A 16,150-nucleotide genomic window follows, 5' to 3' on the forward strand; every position below is an offset into this window, starting at 1 on the left:
CACAGCCCTGTCCTTTCCCTGAGTGCGTGGAGAGGCTCTCGCCCCGCTCCCACCTGGCCCCCGCCACCAGGTCAGAGCGGGACATCCAACGTGAGAAATTCGTTGTCCCCAAAAGGCCCCTCCTGACTAAACGCCGGCTCACCAGCAGCGCCCGAAAGCCGCGAGGAGGGCACCGTTGTGCCGAGAGCAGCTGTGACGCAAAGCGAGAGTTTCCTGCCGCAGCGCTTGGGTGGCGGGCTGGCAGCCGGTGAGGCGGCCCCTGGGGCCAGGGGACGGCCGGCGCAGGGGATGGCCAGCCCCGGCGCAAGGTCAGTCGGGAGGTCAGTGGCCAACACAAGGTCTCAGTCACCGCGGTGCTTCCCGCTCCCGCCACAGCCCTGAGGTCCTGACCCCCGCCCCCCCCCCCATCCTCATCACCTCAGGGCTGCTCCCACGAGGGCAAGACACAGTCTTGAGAAGAAAAGTGCTCCACGGTGTGATCAGGCACAAACCAGCCTGTTCATGGGGCTACAGTGTTTTGTGGGAGAGACATTTTGCCCTGGAAACGGGGCCCTGTGGCCTCGGTGTCCAGCTACCGGGTACGTGTGGGGATGGGGTGAGGGAGGCCGGCGCCATGACACCTCGTGCCACGACGCCCGGTGCCAGGCGATGCAGGGGCTGCCATAGCTTCTCTGCAGCTCTCCTGAAGCTGTGGAGGGGCAGCCCAGGGGTAGCCCTGCTCCCAGCAGCCGGGAGAAGCGTACCCTCTGCCCGCGGCAGCCCCCCGGGGGGTCGCTCCCCTGCAGGGTGTCCCGTACCCCCAGCCCGGTGGCCCCAGCTCCGCTCCAGCGCTCCGCCCCGCGCCCTCTCCGGGTTTTCAAAACCACTCCGCTTTAGACAGACAGGCGCTTCAGCCAATAAGAAGCCGCAAAGCGTCAGCACAGCGTTCGCTCAGAGCTCTTGGCCAATCCGCATCGCTCGATCCCTATATCCCGCCCTCCGAGGACAGGCTCTACCGACTATTGCTGTGGCCTGGCAGCCATATTGAGTGTGGCAGAGGTGCTGCTCCGTCTAGAGGTGCTTTTTCTCACTCCCTCGCCCTTTCCTTCGCCCTTTTCGCACAGGGGGACGCTTAGGAGCGGCGCTGCCTCGCCCGCGGGGCCGTTGCGGGCTGCGAAGCGGCTCCCGGCGGGTGGCAAAACCGTGTGGTTCTCCCACGAAAGACTCTCGGCGCCATCTTGAGTGTGGCAGAGCCCCCCTCGCTCGCCGCGTCGGTGCCCCGTTTCCCCGCGGCGGCGGAGGGGCGGCAGAGGTGGCCCCGGTGCCCGCGGGCGGGGGGGGTCGGGGGACCGCGGCTTGGTGTAACGGCGGGCTGCGGAGGGGGGAGTGCGGGGAAGTTCCCGGTGCGTGCCAAGCCTTGAGCTCGCGAAAGGTGTGTGTGGGGGTAGAGAGGGGCGGTGAGGCGGACTGAGTGCGTTTTGGGTTTTTTTATTTTTATTGTAAAATAAGCAAATGGGTGGGAATCCCGCATTTCTGCGCGGCGCCGCGGCCGGCGCCCCCAGCGGGCTCCACTGCCCGCCCCTCCCCCGCTCCCCCCGGGGGTGGCGGTTGTTGTTGTGGCAAAAGTTTCCGCGGCGCTGAAAACACGGCGCAGGTTGCGCGGGAGGGGGTGGAGGGGGGTTACCCCGGCGGCGACCGAGGGGGCCGGGGACCGCAGTACCCCCCGCCTGCTCCGGCACCACCGGCCGCTCCGGGCGGGCACCGTTCCCCGGGCGCGGGGAGGCCCCAGGGGACCGGAGTGCTGGGGGGGGGGGCAGCGCCGGTTCTCCCGCATTACTATTATTATTATTTTTAACTCTTATTATTTTTCCTGCCCTCCGCGGGCGGGCGCGCACGCCTCCCGCCCCTCCGCAGGCATGCGGGCTGGCTGCGGCGGCCGGGGAGCGGGGGGTGCGGGGGGGTGGTGGTGGTGGTGGGGGGTGAGCTCCCTCCCGCCCGCCGCCTCACACGGCGGGGCGGGGCGGAGGCGGCGGGGGCGGAGGCAGCGCGAAGGGAGGGGAGAAAAAAAGGGGGCGGGGCTTTCCCGCCCACCTCCCCGCGCCTCGCCCACGCTGAGACCGGGCCCGAACTCATCGCCGCAGTGTCCGCGGCGCCGGCTCCTGCCGCTTTAAGCGGCCGTGCCCATTGTTTGCGCCGCGGCCAATGGGCGACGGCGGCTGCGGCGCGCGCAGCCAATGGGCGCGGCGCGGGGCAGCGCGCGCGCCGCCCCCGGCTCTATAAGAGGCGCCGTGGCGCCGCGTGAGTCCCCACTGGCTCGCGCAAAGCCATCTTGGCATTGTTCTGCCCGCGCCGCCGCCCGCGCCGCCACAGCCCCGCCACAGCCCCGCACGCCCCCGCCATGTCCGACACGGCCGTGGACACCAGCGCCGAGATCTCCGCCAAGGTGAGCCGCCGCCCCGCGCCTCGCCCCCCCCTCCTCCACACCTCCCTCCTCCCCCCTACACCCCACTCGCCGCTTTTTTTCCGCCTGTATTTTTTTTTTCCGCGAGCGATTTTTGGCTTTTAAAAAAAATCTTTTTCCCTTTTACAATTTTTTTTTTTTTTTTTTTACCCCCTCCACGCCTTCCCGCCGCCCCCTCGTTGAAGTTCGCGGTGGGGCTCGGTGCGAGGCCGCCGCGCTCGCCGTGCGGAGCTGCCTCCGCCGTTTCTTTGTCTACAGCGTGCGGGAAACGTGCTCGCCGCCCTCGCCGGTGCTGCGAGCCCCGCCGTGCCGCGCCGGGCTCCGCGGCCCGCTCCCTCCCGCCTTCCCGGGGACAGCGGCGGCGGCTGCGGGGCCGTCCCGCCGCGGAGGGGTTCGGGGAGGGATTGGGGGGTGGGGGGGGGCTCGGGGGAAGCACGGTTGCGCCTCGGCACCCGTCTGCGGCGGGGGGATGGCGGCGGCGGGCAGCGCTCGCCTCATTCAATCCGCTGCGGGAGCTTGACAGCCCCGTCAAACTTGGGTCCCGCTCGGCCCCGTCCCTGCGGGGGGGGGGCGCTCCGGAACATGCACCGGCGGGTTGGGGTGGGGGACGGACACGGACGACAGTGCCTGTTGTGGAGTTGCTCCTGAGAAGGGGTGAGGGGGGCGGCGGTTGCTATTTCGGAGTTGCGCCCGGTTGATGCGGGATGGGGGGGCAATTGCTGTGTCGGCGTTACCCCCGGAGGAAGGGGGGGGCAGTTGCTATTTCGGAGTTACCCCCCCGAAGGGGGGGGGGGGGCAGTCGCTGTGTCGGAGCTGCCCTGTATGGTGGGGGGTTGCTATTTCGGAGTCGCTCCGGAGGCGGGGGGGGGGCAGTTGCTATTTTCGGAGTTGCCCCGGCGGGGGTGGCCCCCCACGGCGGCGGAGCTGCGCTGGGGCGGCGGGGCTGGGGGCTCCGGCCCCGGGCCGAGCTCCTCGCAGCGGGATAACTTTGCGAGTCGGTACCGGGAGTGATGGGGAGCGCCCATACCGACCGGGAGACGCTCTCCCGGGAGTCCCCGCTGCGGCTCCCGGCGCCCGCCTTTGTCTGTGAGCCGCGGCGGAGCGTCCCCCGGGGGCACCGGGCACCCGGGCGGGCTGCGCTCCCCGTCGGGCCGTGGGCGGAGATGCGCCCCGTCGAGCCCGGGGCCGCGGCCGGGAAAGTTGAGGGGGGACCCGACCCGGCCCGGGCGGGTGCGTGGGAAGTCGGCGGGGGATGGGGCGGCCGTGTCCGGGGGGGGCCTCCTCACCCTGCGCCCCGGCCGGCACCGGGTCGAGCCGCTCCCGGGGGAAGCGGGGCTGGAGGTGAAAAAGGAGGAGAAAAAAAAAAAATCCGGCAGGGAGGAGGGTTTGCAAAAAAACAACCAACAAAACGCCGTTTCTGGCGGATTTCGATTTCACTTCTGTTTCCCGCTCCCACAGCCGGACCCCCCCACCCCACCCCCGCCGCCTGCCCTGCCTCCGCTCCGGGGCCGCGGCTCGGTCCCCGCTGCCTCCGGCTCTCCGGGAAGCGGCGAGGCGGGTCGATCCCCATCCCTCCCCGGGGGAACGGGGCCAAGTTTGCCGTTAACCTTCCCCTGCCCTTTACAGCGTGGGGGAAGGGGGCCTCGTCCCCGGATCGCCCTCCCGGGGGTTTTGGGGGGGGGGGAGGATACGGGGGGTCGGTGCTGCGGGGCGGGCGGAAGCGCGCACGGCGGCAAGGTGACCCCCCCCCCCCCCCCGCCGCCGCCGCCGCCACACGCACCCGGTGGCGGGAGGGGGGTGGTGTGCAGCGCGGAGGCACCGGGGCCGTTCGCCCTCGTCCCGCCTCGCCGTCCGGAGCGCTCCCGGGAGGCGGGGAAGGAGGGGGGTGGGGTGGGGGGTGTCCCGCCCCGCCCGGGCGGTGGCTCCGCGCCGAGCGCCGCCCTCGGCCGCCGCCGCCGTGCCGCGGGGCGCCCACCACGTGCGGCCTTGCCCGCGCCGCCCCCTGGGAGCCGGAGTCCTCCGCGCCGCCCCCGCCGGGACTACACTTCCCGGCATCCCGCGGGGCGCCGGGCCGGCGCGCTGGCGGGCGGCCAATGAGAGGGGCGCGGGGAGTGGCGCGCGGTTTGAACGGCGGCCGGGCGCGTGGCGGCGCGGGGGGGCCCGGCCCGCGGGAGGCGCCCCCTGCCGGCGGGAGGCGCGGGCGCGGCTCCTTGCCGGGGCGGTGGGCGAGCGGCGCGCGGGACTCCCGGGCCTTTCCACCGGGATCCTGCCCCCCGGCCCCGCCAGGAGCCGCGGCTGCACCGGCAGTTGCTGCCGCTCGTGCCCCGGGAGCGGAGCAGCAGCGAAGGTAGAGCTTCCCGGGCAGTTGGTGTATGACTAAACACCATTGCTATTTTATGGACAAACAGCCTCGCCACACCTATAATTAGAGGCTCTGTCAAAGCTTCAGAGCTAAAGCAGTCCTGCTGCACGGACTCCCGGTTTGGAGGCTGCTGTACACATCTGTCTGTTTGTATTGGACTGGGCCTGGGGAAAGGGAGAAGCTGTGGTCCTCTCTGCAACCCTGTTGCTAGCACAAACTTCATGACCTGGCATCCTGATGGTTGTTAACTGAGAGCGTCTTCAGTGGTACGGGAAAGGTCAGGGCTGGAGATCTGTCCAGCTAAAATCCCCGAGAATGAGTTGTTCCTTCACCGGGAGAATCGCTTACGTTTTGTGAACAACTCTTTGAAAAGAACCGTCGGGCATAGTGAGATGTGGAAACTCTGACTGCTTGATTTGCTCTGCAGTTAACTTAGGAAATGCTTTGTCGCCCTCATGCCCGTGTGCTTGATGGGAGGCAGTGGCTGCCGAATGCAGCAGCGCGATGGTGCGCGAGAGGTTAAATGCTTGTGATCAGCCTCTGGGGAGTAAGGGAGCTGGAGCTGCTGACAGTGTAAAACTGTGGTGGAACTGGGCAGCATGGAGGAGATGGCCTGGGATTTATATGTGAGCAGCAAAGGGAGGAGGGAGCTTGTGTTTTTGTTTTACCCCAGGCTCCTGGGATGCTGGTTTGATTAGGTGAGGTTTGATCAACAGGTGTAGTTGCACCAAAGCTTGCTTCCAAAGAAAGCCTTTCCTCGGTGCACTGGCAGCCTGGGTGCCTCCGGTAACAGCGTCTGTGCCTGTCCCTCTGGGTCCCGAGTGGTTTAAATAACCTGGTGGTCTAAAACCCCCGCGCTGTCTCACCTAAGCAAGCCTGCAGGGTGCTAAAAACTCTCCCAAAACAGAGCACAGTCCCGCTAGCAGGGCCAGGACCCTGCTTGTACCCGCCGGCATTCCCACAAGGAAGTGACAGCGGCTCAGCGGGAGTGAAAGTGCCCGCTCGCTGCGGGCTGCAAGCAGCCTCAAAGGGCGGGTGGGAGGGGGGCAAAGCCGCTCACTGCCGCTGCTGCAGCGGAGTAGGGAGCTGCCAGCAACTTTTAAACACCTCGTGGTTGCTGCTGAAGCCGGCTGTGTGGCTGTGCTGCTGGCCCCAGGGAAGGGCCTCTCTGCTTTCCTTGGCTGGGGTAACGCTCCTTGTGCTGAAGGATCTCGCTCCAGCTGATGGAGGAACAGAAGGGGAGGAGGATGCAAGCAGAGATGCCAGTGTTAAATCCAAGTGTTCTTTATGCGGGAACATAAAGTTGGATCTTCTCAGCCTGTTTGCCGAGCGACTTGGCATGACATTTTGACAGTGATCAATAGCAAAAACACACAAGCTCCCGCTCTCCTCTTGCTCTGCTCGCGGTGGAGATCTGAACCGAACTAGCCAGGCACGGCTCTTGGAACAGTGTAAAAATAGACTTCTTCCCCCACCCCATCCTGTTACACTTAAAGCTGTGAGCTGGATACTGGAGTCTCCTTTCTGCTGCTGCGAGAAAGACCAGGCGTGTAATATTTGCTGTATGATTTTCCCCAGGCAGGGCAGAGACCACAGTCTCTGCTAATGAGTCCCTGGGATTTGTTCCTGCTGTGAAGGTACTGAGCAGCCATGGACGTCCGCAGCCCTGGGGCGGCAGAGCCCGTGCATTGGATGGGGCTGTCGGCTCTCCATGGCATTGCAGGAGCTTGCGTGGACTGTGCTAAGATGGGCAATCAGCCAGCTCTGCTGCTGTTGAGCATATGCAGGCGGCCAGCTCTGTGTGTTTGGGAGCTTGGAGGTGAAACAGAGCAGTCTCTTTTTTAGATAGCTGCTCTCTGGCAAGGCTGACTTGGATTGAGATTCTCCCCCACGCTCTCCCGTTCCCAAGGAGGAGCCAGAATGTGGCGACCAAATCGCAGAGCAAATCGGTGTGAAGAGAAACCAGCTCCCGCTCTCTCTATCTCGGACTGTGTTTTTCACACCTGATCTGCAGCTTCTCTGACCCAGGCAGCTGGAATTGGGGTGACATCTCTGCTTTTCTGCTCCTTCCAGGATCTAAAAGAGAAGAAGGAAGTTGTTGAAGAAACAGAAAATGGCAGAGATGCACCGGCCAACGGCAACGCTGTGAGTATGGCTACAATCTGCAGGGAGAGGCAGCCCTTACACCAACGCCTATTTATTTTCCTCTCCCTTCTTGCTTTTGCTGTGAGCTTGTCCCCAGCCGTGCTGAGAGGAGACCCCTCCAAATGACAGCACTGTGCTGTGCAGAGCCCTCGAGCCTTTGGGGCTTCAGGTTCAGCAGATGCTCCTGAGCCTGTGGGCAGTTCATGTGTGTGCAGAAAGGAAGGGCTGGGCTTGGATCCCCTCCCTGAAAGCCGAGTGAGGTGCCACCTCCTCCTTGGGCGCTGGAAAAGGAGAGGGGGGGGAAAAAAATCAAACCCTAGAATTACAGTGTTACAATCAGTTGAGCGGGGGAAACACATTGTGTACAAGTAAACCGGTTGGTTTCCTATTTTTAACGTGCTGGGGGAAATTCACTCTGCTGCATTTCAGTTTGTCACAAGAGCCTTTGCAGTCTTTGTCTTGGCCTCCAGGCTACAGCCCCAAGTTACTCTAGCCTTGATCCTTCGTGCTTGGGCTGCCCGCCTCGTGTGGAGGCAGGCAGGAAGCGGGACTTGCGCCTGGGGCTCCGGTGGGCTGGTGCTTGGCTTTAGGCAGGAAAGGTGGGGACACGCACTTCTGCTGAACATCTCTTCCCCCTTCTCCCTTCCCCAGTGCATTTTTTAAGTGATGTTTTGTCTTGCCAAGGAGAACGAGGAAAATGGAGAGCAGGAGGCTGACAACGAAGTAGACGAAGAGGAAGAGGAAGGTGGTGAGGAAGAGGACGAGGAGGAAGAGGGTAATGGTAACTTTCTTTGTTCCCCCCCGCCCCCATCTCAGGCCTATGTCCTGCCCTGGACAGCAGGCTTGGGGAAGCAGAGGAGAGCCGAGAGCAGCATCTCCCCCTCGCGGCTGTGGCCAGGTGGCTCTCACCAGCCGGGCTTGCTCCTTCCTCGCTTGCCCAGGCCACCAGTGCTGGGAGTGAAGTCAGCCTTGAATCCCTTCCAGCAGGTTGAGGGCAGATTCCTTCCTTCCTCCCTCCTCCAGCCAGACGGCACCGTACCACCACGGCGCTGAATAAGCGCATTAACCTTTCCGTGCGAATAGTAAAACCTGCCCTTGGCTCCTGTGATCACAATGGCTGCTGCAGAGGCGAGTGCCGGCCCATGGGACGGGGACAGCCCTGGATGGCCTATTGTCACCATCCTTGGTCGTGGAGCAGCATGTTGAGAGGCTGATGTGGTCCCCTCCCAGCCCTTTCCAGGCTGGATCCCGTGTGGAAGTGGGCAGAAGAACCTGCTGCTGTGCTGCTTCGAGCCTTCCCTGTGTCTGCAGGGTCCTGGCGTCTCCCTGCCCTCCCCTGCTTCCTGACCTGACCCAGCCTGGAAGTGGGTTTTGGCAGCAGCCACCAGAAATCCAGCAGTGACTTGCCGAATCACTTCTCACCCTCCCCGCTATTATTTTTTTTCCCAAGATCTGCTTGGATGAATAACATTGTTTATTTTTATCGCTCGTTAAGGCTGGGAGAAAACCGTTCTTGTTATGCTGAAATGAACCCTTGATTAGCTGTTACTAGGTTAATTCCCTGTGAATTTTTGGTTTATGTGCTGACCTACTAACCTGTTGGTTAGTTTTGGGAGACTGGGACAGGGCTGAAAATTTAGTGACCGTTAGGCCAGCGCCTGTTTGGACAGTGTAAGCAGGGAAAGCTGCCTCCTCTGGGGTATCGCTCTGCTCTCAGCAGCCTGCTGTCTGCTCTGCCCTTCAGTAGGAACTGGTTTACTAGGAAAAACTGGGAATCGTGACCCTTTTTGTACTTAGGATTTTAACCCCTGGGGACAGAGCGCAGTGCTGCTGTAGGCTGTCCTGAGCCCACCCACCTCTAGCCCTGCTTTCGGGGTGGAAGAGTGAGGAACACTTGCCTCTCCCAGCTCCCCTCAGGCAGGAGTGGGGATGCGTGTGCTGCCCGCGCATGTGTGTGGGGTGGAAGTGTTGCTTGGATACTGCTGTGACAAGCCCGGGGAGCTTCGGTCCCGCAGTGCCAGCCCTGCTCTTCCCAGCTCGCTGAGCACAGGCACGATTTGGCACGCAGTGCTTGGAGGTGCTAACACCTTGCTGGGATCCTGCACGGGCTCTGTCCGGCTGTGCCTGCTGCCCTCGGGTGATCCCTGCCTGAGAGCTGCACCTGAGCAGCTGAACACTGCAGGAGAGAGATTTAAAGGCAGCGAGTGCAGCTTGCATCAGCTTTTTCCACCACTTACGGCCAAACTCCATCCTGGAGTTTGACAGCAAAGGGGAGCTTGAGGGTATATTTTTTTTCTCACCCTTCTCCCCATCCCATCTCATTATTTGCTTTGCTTAAAGCAGCTCAAAGAACTAAAAATGCTCCCAATCAGCTTGGCGCTGTCACCTGATGCGCCGGCCGGCCCAGTGCATGCGATGGCTGCTGGGGTGTTGATCCACCGCTGGGAGCTAATCTTGGCCCTTCCCGCTGCATGGGCCACGCCGTGGCTGGGCACACGCCGGGCAGAGGAGAGGCGAAGGGAGGATGGGCTGACCTTAATCCCCCCGGCTGTCTATGCACTCGTGGTGCTGGTTTAAAGCCAGCTTACTGGCCTTAACGCTCTAAGTTTTAGTAGGGTCTCCTGTTACACAAGAGACTCGTCTCGGCAGCTGAGAGGTTGCTCCTCCTCTGGACCTCCGGTCTTGCCTCCGACCCCCAAAACTGTCTGAAGGCGATGGACCTGCTCGTTCTGATCCACTGGCCTATTTGAGCTCAAAGTGGGTCAAAGCCCAGAGCTCTCTGCTCATCCTCCTCTCTGGCTGTAAGATAAGTTGGTAGCATTTGTTTGCTGTTCTGATAATTAGAAAGTGTTCTGACTCAGAACTAATGCGTCCTGGCTCTCTTAACTCATTAAAGATGGGCTAATAGCAGCGAAGGGAAGCAGAAATAATCTGGAACGGTTATGCAGAGCAGCCACTAGAAAGAGTTTTTTCCTCTTCCCCCCCCCTTTTTTTTTCTCCCCTCCCCTTTTTGCTGTGATTTTGGCACTCACTGTAGGTGCTGGTTTTGCTGTCCTGTTGCCTGTGCTACAAACATGGTGTGAGCCAGGCTCCATGCTGCTAATCCTTATTTCCCCTTTGGTGGGTTAACTCGGTTGGGGGATGCCCTGAAAGCGCCCCCCCCCCCACGTCCTCAGGCACTGCTGTGCTGAGCAGGGTCTGTGCTACCTGGGAAGACGGGACACTGGACATCGCCGTGTGGGGCTGAGCCAGGATTAAACCCAGAGCGGGCAGGTGCATGGTGCTGTAACCCTCTGAGAGGGTCTGACGTTCTTCCCCTTCTCCATGCAGGTGAGGAAGAGGACGGCGATGAAGACGACGAAGCTGAGGGAGCCACAGGCAAACGGGCAGCTGAGGACGACGAGGTAGGAAGCCAGTCCCTCGGAGCTGCCCATCTCCCCAGAGGGCTCGAGAGGAGCATCAGGGGGGCCGGGCTGGGCTCTGGGGCTGGGATGCCCTGCCTGAGTGCTCCCCGTGCCCCTCTGGGGACGCGGCCCAGTTCCGTTTATATGCTGGCCCGGTTAGTGGGGTGTCCGCTCTGGCTGCACGGAGCCGCTGGCCGGGGGTTGGGGAGCCCCAGGGTGCTCGTGGGGTCCAGGGCAGGGGTTGCAAGAGTTCTCTCTCTAGCTGCGAGAGAGGATTTTGCACAAGGGGTAAAACACTGGTGTTGCTCTGTACTTGTCCCTGAGGTGGGAGGGGGACCCAAAACCATCTCCTGCCTCACTGTGCCCGCCTTGGTGGGGCTCTCGCCAGCCCCCCCAGCAGCCTTGCTCTCCGTCCCCTCTCCTGACGGCTTTGCTTTCCCCCCAGGACGACGACGTCGATCCCAAGAAGCAGAAAACCGATGAAGATGACTAGGCAGCAAATTATTATTATTTTTTTTTTAAATAAGGAGGAAAACAAACCAACAAAAAAGGCCAGCGCGTCCTCTTCACCCTTGGGACCCCCCTCCCCTTCCCTCCCGTTGCAACCCCCTACCCACACACACCCCCCTTCCTCCCCCCTCCGCCGTGGTCATCCTCACCAAGTAGAGTGAACCCCGTCCCCGGCCCCCCGGCGCGGCGCTGCCACTCAACGAACATACGAAACGATTCGCCCGTTAGCGGGGAGAGAAACCCCCCCTTCCCCCACAGACCCCCTCCCCCCAAGCACCAAAACTTCAAGGCCCTGCTTTCTTTCTTAAAAGTACTTTAAAGGAGAATTTGTTTGTATTTTTTATTTACATTTTATATTTTTGTACATATTGTTAGGAGGTCCGCCATTTTTAAGTGATCTCGGATTGACCAAAAGGGGGGCTTTGAAGTGTATATCTCTCTTGTTACCTATCTCTGACTTTACTTGTGGTGTGACCAGGCCCAAACCATTATCTCAAAGGAGAATAAAACAAAACCTTGTAAAAAAATTAAAAAAAAGACAAAAATGCAAAAAAAAAAAATTTACAATCTTATTCTGAGCATTCCAGTAACTTTTTTTGTGTATGTACTTTAGCTGTACCATAGATCGTGGTTTGTATGAGGTGGCAAGGCCAAAGATAAAAAGGTTTTCTTTTTTTTTTTTCTGTCTATGAAGTTGCTGTTTATTTTTATTTTTTCTTTTTTTTTGGCCTGTTTGATGTATGTGTGAAACAATGTTGTCCAACAATAAACCGGAATTTTATTTTGCTGAGTTGTCCTAACAAGGCTGCCTCCCAACTGCTGCTTTTTGTTTTGGTTTTCATTTGTTTTAGTTTTTTATTTCTTTCTCCCCTTCTTTCTCCTCTTCCTTTCTTTCTTTGCTTTGGACTTGGGCTGGGAAGAGAGTTGGAGAGAGGGCAGAGGGGTGCAGGGTGTTGCTGGGGGGTGGTGTCTGTGGCCCCAGCTGATGGCTGCAGCGCTGGGCCTTCCCCTGCTGCTGGTGCAGGGCTGGAGAGCTGCAGCGGTGCTGCAGCGTGGCCTTCACCCCATCCTGCACCCTCCCGCTGCTCCCAGGGAGTGGTGGGGATGGGCCAGCTGGAAAACAGGCCCAAGGGAAGCGAACTGGGGTGCGTGGGGATGGGGTGCTCGGCAGCGCTGCTCTCCCTTTGCAGTCAGGCTTGGTGGGGAGTGTTTGGCTGGTGCAGTGGGGATGAGAAACCCATCCCAAAACTTCCACGTCTGCTGGGGGGTGTTGAGGCTGCGTAAGTGCCTCCCCACTCCTTTGGGCTGTGCGAGGCTCGTTTACAGCAGGGTAGGAGGGGTGTGCTGGAGGAGGCAGTGTCCAGTGGGGATTCACTTCAGCCAGAACTGGTCCCTGAGGGGTCTTCCAGCCTGCACCGCCCACCCAGCAATTGCTGGGGTGCCAAGTTAGCAGCAGGGGGGTGGTGGTGTGGGACCCGGGAGGCAGGCTGGGCTCTGTCTGTGTGCTCTAACCAAACCAAAACTGCTGTAACAGCCTCCACCTCTGCTGCTTTGCTCCTAACCTTCCTCCAATTCATTTCTCCTCCCTCCTCTAGGGCGTTGGAGCTCAGACAGCTCAGCCTGCTCTGCCAGGTGTGCGGACACCCCTTTGGAGGAACCCGCCACGTAGCTGTGCCTCCCAAACCCTCGCCCGGCTCCAGCGAGTCCCCTTTCCCCCGCTGACCCGCCCAGATGGTCTCATTTCCTCCGCTCGCCCTGCAATCCTGGCAGTTAGCGTTGAGATGCTGGAGGGTGATTTTTTTTATTCTATTTTTTTTTAAGAGGAACCATCGTGCACTTATTGCTCTGGCTGCGAGGGTCACAGCTCCTCCTGATCCCTGGGAGCAGCCAGGTCACTTATTCTGTTTATACCGGTGGCAAATAAGCTCAAAATCTGGCTCCTTGTCCTTAATTATCCAAGTAATCGTGGTGCTAGCTGATAGCTTATCAGATTTACTGCCTCGATTCACGGGCCGTATCCAGGCCTGCCTCTCGCCTGCCGAGGTGTCAGGGCGCTCAGGGCAGGGCTGGAGGCCAGCGCTAGATTTGGTTAGCAGGTGCTCTGATGTCCCCAACGGGATGTGACAACGTGGGAGCAGCAGACAGCGCTGCCGAGTGTCACCGTACGGCTGGGTGGTGCTTTGCTGTGCAGCGCCAGGGGCCGTGTCCGTGTCCCCGCCGCGGCTGCCCCGCGCCCAGCTCGTGCACTGCGGTGGGCTCTGATGACGTGCAGTTCAAGCTGGCGCTCACAGATTTGCGAGGCAAATTATTCAAATAAGTTTCTGCAGCCGAGGAGCTGGTGAGAGCTGGCTCCGTGTGTCACCAAAACGTGGGGAGCCTGCACACACAGCTGGCGTGAAGCCCCCAGGTGGGAGATTTAAGGCGGGCAGTGGCCTTACTGCCCCCCACAGCAGAGCAGGACCTGTCCTAGGGCCTGCAGCCCCCCCAAAACCTGGGGGTCTTGGGTAGTAGGGTCCTCTTTGGTGTGGGATGGGGGTGTGGGGTAAAACTGGAGGCTGCCCCTCGCCTCCCAGCGTGACAGGCTGGCGATGGGCAGGGCATGGAGCAGCCAGGGGTGAGGAGAGGGCAGGCCAGGGGGAGCCCCCAGCCCCACAGCTCCTGGTCCTCGCCCAGCTGCCATGAGCCCCATGGCCACTGGCGATGGGGAGCACAAGCCCCGCTCCTTTGCCTCCAGCTGTGCAGGGCAGCCCTGGTGTTTCTGTGCCCCGTCCTTATCCCCTCGAGGCTGGGTCCTGGGGGGGTCTTTCAGCCCCCGTCACCCCATGCCCCCTGGATGTGCTCCTGTGGCTTCAGTGCAGAGAGGGCAGGTGCTGCTCCAGGCGTGGAGCAGGGAAGGGACAGGCTGGTCCCAGCGCTGGGGGCTGAGACTGGGCACAGCTCAGTGCATGGGCCGCTGCAGGGAACCCCCTCCCCAGCCCCACTGCCTGCCCGGCCCCAGCCAATCCCCACACACTGCCACAGGCTCCCAGCCAATCACACGCTGCCACTTGTCCCTCCCTCCCCTGTGCTGCCTCCACCAACCACAATCAAGCAACACCCAGGCCTGACCAATCACGATCCGCCACCTGTGCTTGCCCCCAGCCAACCACCTGCCGCCACCTGTCTCTGCTGTCTCACCAATCGCGGGGTGAGGGAGACTGCTCTGAGCCAATCCGCAGCTGCCACCTGTCCGCTGGTCCAGCCAATCAGGGGCAGCCACACCTCACCCAGGGGTATAAAGGCTGCTCAGGGCTGGTCCTGTCTGAGGCTGGAGGAGTGATGGTCCTTTGAGGGAGCCTTCTGCTTCTGTGGCTGTAGGGGGAGAAAAATGCAGGCTTGAAGGTGGCTCTTTGTCTCATTTGGTGCCTGATGCCGCACTGGGTGTTCTGGGGGAATCCAGAATGCTACAGGGATTGCTCACCTGGATGATGTCTTGGGATGGGGACCGGGAGCAGCAGAGAGGGCTTGCAGGAGGTGTGCCAGCTGAAGGCACCGCCAAGGATCTTAGAAATGGTCTCCCTGGGTGAGCTGGCCTTGTGCCAGGGGCTGCCTGCTGGCACCTGGGGAGTCCCACCTGCCTCTGCTGTGCAGAAGATGATCTCAGCTGCTGCCTGGTGACCAGAGTCAGGCTCCTTGTGGGGCTGATGTCACGGGACTGGAGGTGAAAAGCGTGTGGCCATTGTGCACCTTCAGGCATGGTGTTGTGATGCTGGGTCCCTCACCTGGAGCTTCACAGGTCACACGTTCAGCTGTAATCCACAGAGCAGAAGTATTGCTTGTGCTGCCCCTTGCCTGCAGACATGACCCATGTGCTGTGGGTGATCTGAATCCTGGTTGGACTGCTGGTCCTGGAGACCATGGAGGCGAATGGCTGAAGCTGTTCTGGGGTGTGCTAGCTGGCTGCTGACCACTGAAGATAGCCCAGGTAGCTCCCAAATGTAGCCATCGGGAGAGCTGCAGGGTGCCTGGAAGGACTTAGGTTGTGCTGATGTGTACAGGCAGCCTCTTTGACCAAGGGCAGCCCTTCCCAAGGACTCTGCTGTGGCTGGAGCAACCGCATCCTGCATGTGGCTGAACAACCAGGTGAACTGAGAACAACTTCCACGTGGTCAGCCTGAAATGCAACGCACCAGTGGAGCTGTGCTACCAAAGGTCACAGCTGGTGTAACCAGTGGGGCTGAGCTCATGCCCTGTGGGCAACTGGACTGGGTCTGGACCAGCAGACCTATCTCCAGTCCTGACCTCCTGTCTGTGGAAGGTTAGGACCTGTTTCATCAGCTCAAGCTTGTCCTGCACCAGCTGTAGTTCTCAGCCTCATCCAAAACTCTTCTTGTTTCATCTTGACAACCTTTGTGAAATTTGGAGCACCTTGAGAGCTTGGTGGAGAACCTGCCTGTGGGGAATGCAGGACTTGGACTCCAAACTAGACACAGGATGGGGTTACTAGTGCAGTTTGTGTCTGGGCAAATAATTGGCATTGACTTAAGAGTCTGATGAGTGAAACTGCCTTTCAGGCATGACTCCTCAAGATCACAAACACAGAAGCACTTTTGGTGTGTTGCTGCTGAAAATAAACACGAAGAGCTGTTCCTCTGGCGGAGCAATGGCTCAGGGTGGGAGGTGTTCCAGGAGAGCGGGCCCCTCAGGAGTGGGCTGGGGAAGCCCGGGGCCCTTGGCCAGTCTTGGCTCATCCCACATAGCAAAGATACTCCTCCTAAATGGCATAGGGATGTTTGTGCACTTGCCCTGAGAGCTGTCTGGTATGGGCAGGAAAGACCAGCCCACGCTGAAGAGCTGCTGCATGCCCCATGGCCTGTCCCCCTCGGCGAGCTGGGGCAGTGCTGGTCCTGGACCCTGACTTGGCAGTTGGAGGGACCTGTCAGTCCCCAGCCCAGTGGAGGTCCTTGAGATCTGAAACCCAGCTGGATGCTAACCCCTGCTGCCAGGTCTCTGTTGGGCCACCACCCCACCCCTTCCCTGCTCTGGGGTGGGAGCCTCAGAGAGGGAGCAGGGTTGGGGTGCCTGTGGCTCCTGTGCAGACACTGGGAATCCTCTGTCTTTCCTTGTGCCAATGGTTGCTCCGTCTTGTCTGGCTGAGCTGATCTTCTCCAAAGGGCAGGAGTGCAGGAGGAAGGGCTGTGGGGGGTCCCTCAGCTTTGCATACCCCAGGGAGGGCCGTGAGTCCTGTTCATGGCTGGCAGCGGAGCCCCGGAGGATGGGGTAGGTGGTGGGCTCGGAGGCCCCTCCATA

General features: G+C 60.9%; 1 protein-coding gene across 1 annotated transcript; it reads left to right on the forward strand.

Moving 5' to 3' along the window:
- The first annotated feature begins 2,198 nt into the window (after positions 1-2,198).
- PTMA (prothymosin alpha) lies at positions 2,199-11,664 on the forward strand. Its single transcript, XM_074834077.1, is given in 6 exon segments — positions 2,199-2,342; positions 2,345-2,422; positions 6,876-6,947; positions 7,635-7,722; positions 10,278-10,351; positions 10,797-11,664. Coding segments are annotated over 6 exon segments (489 nt in total). The 5' UTR covers positions 2,199-2,213; the 3' UTR covers positions 10,845-11,664.
- The last annotated feature ends 4,486 nt before the right edge of the window (positions 11,665-16,150 follow it).

Source organism: Strix aluco, chromosome 9 (assembly GCF_031877795.1).
Source record: "Strix aluco isolate bStrAlu1 chromosome 9, bStrAlu1.hap1, whole genome shotgun sequence".
NCBI classification, from domain to species: domain Eukaryota; kingdom Metazoa; phylum Chordata; class Aves; order Strigiformes; family Strigidae; genus Strix; species Strix aluco.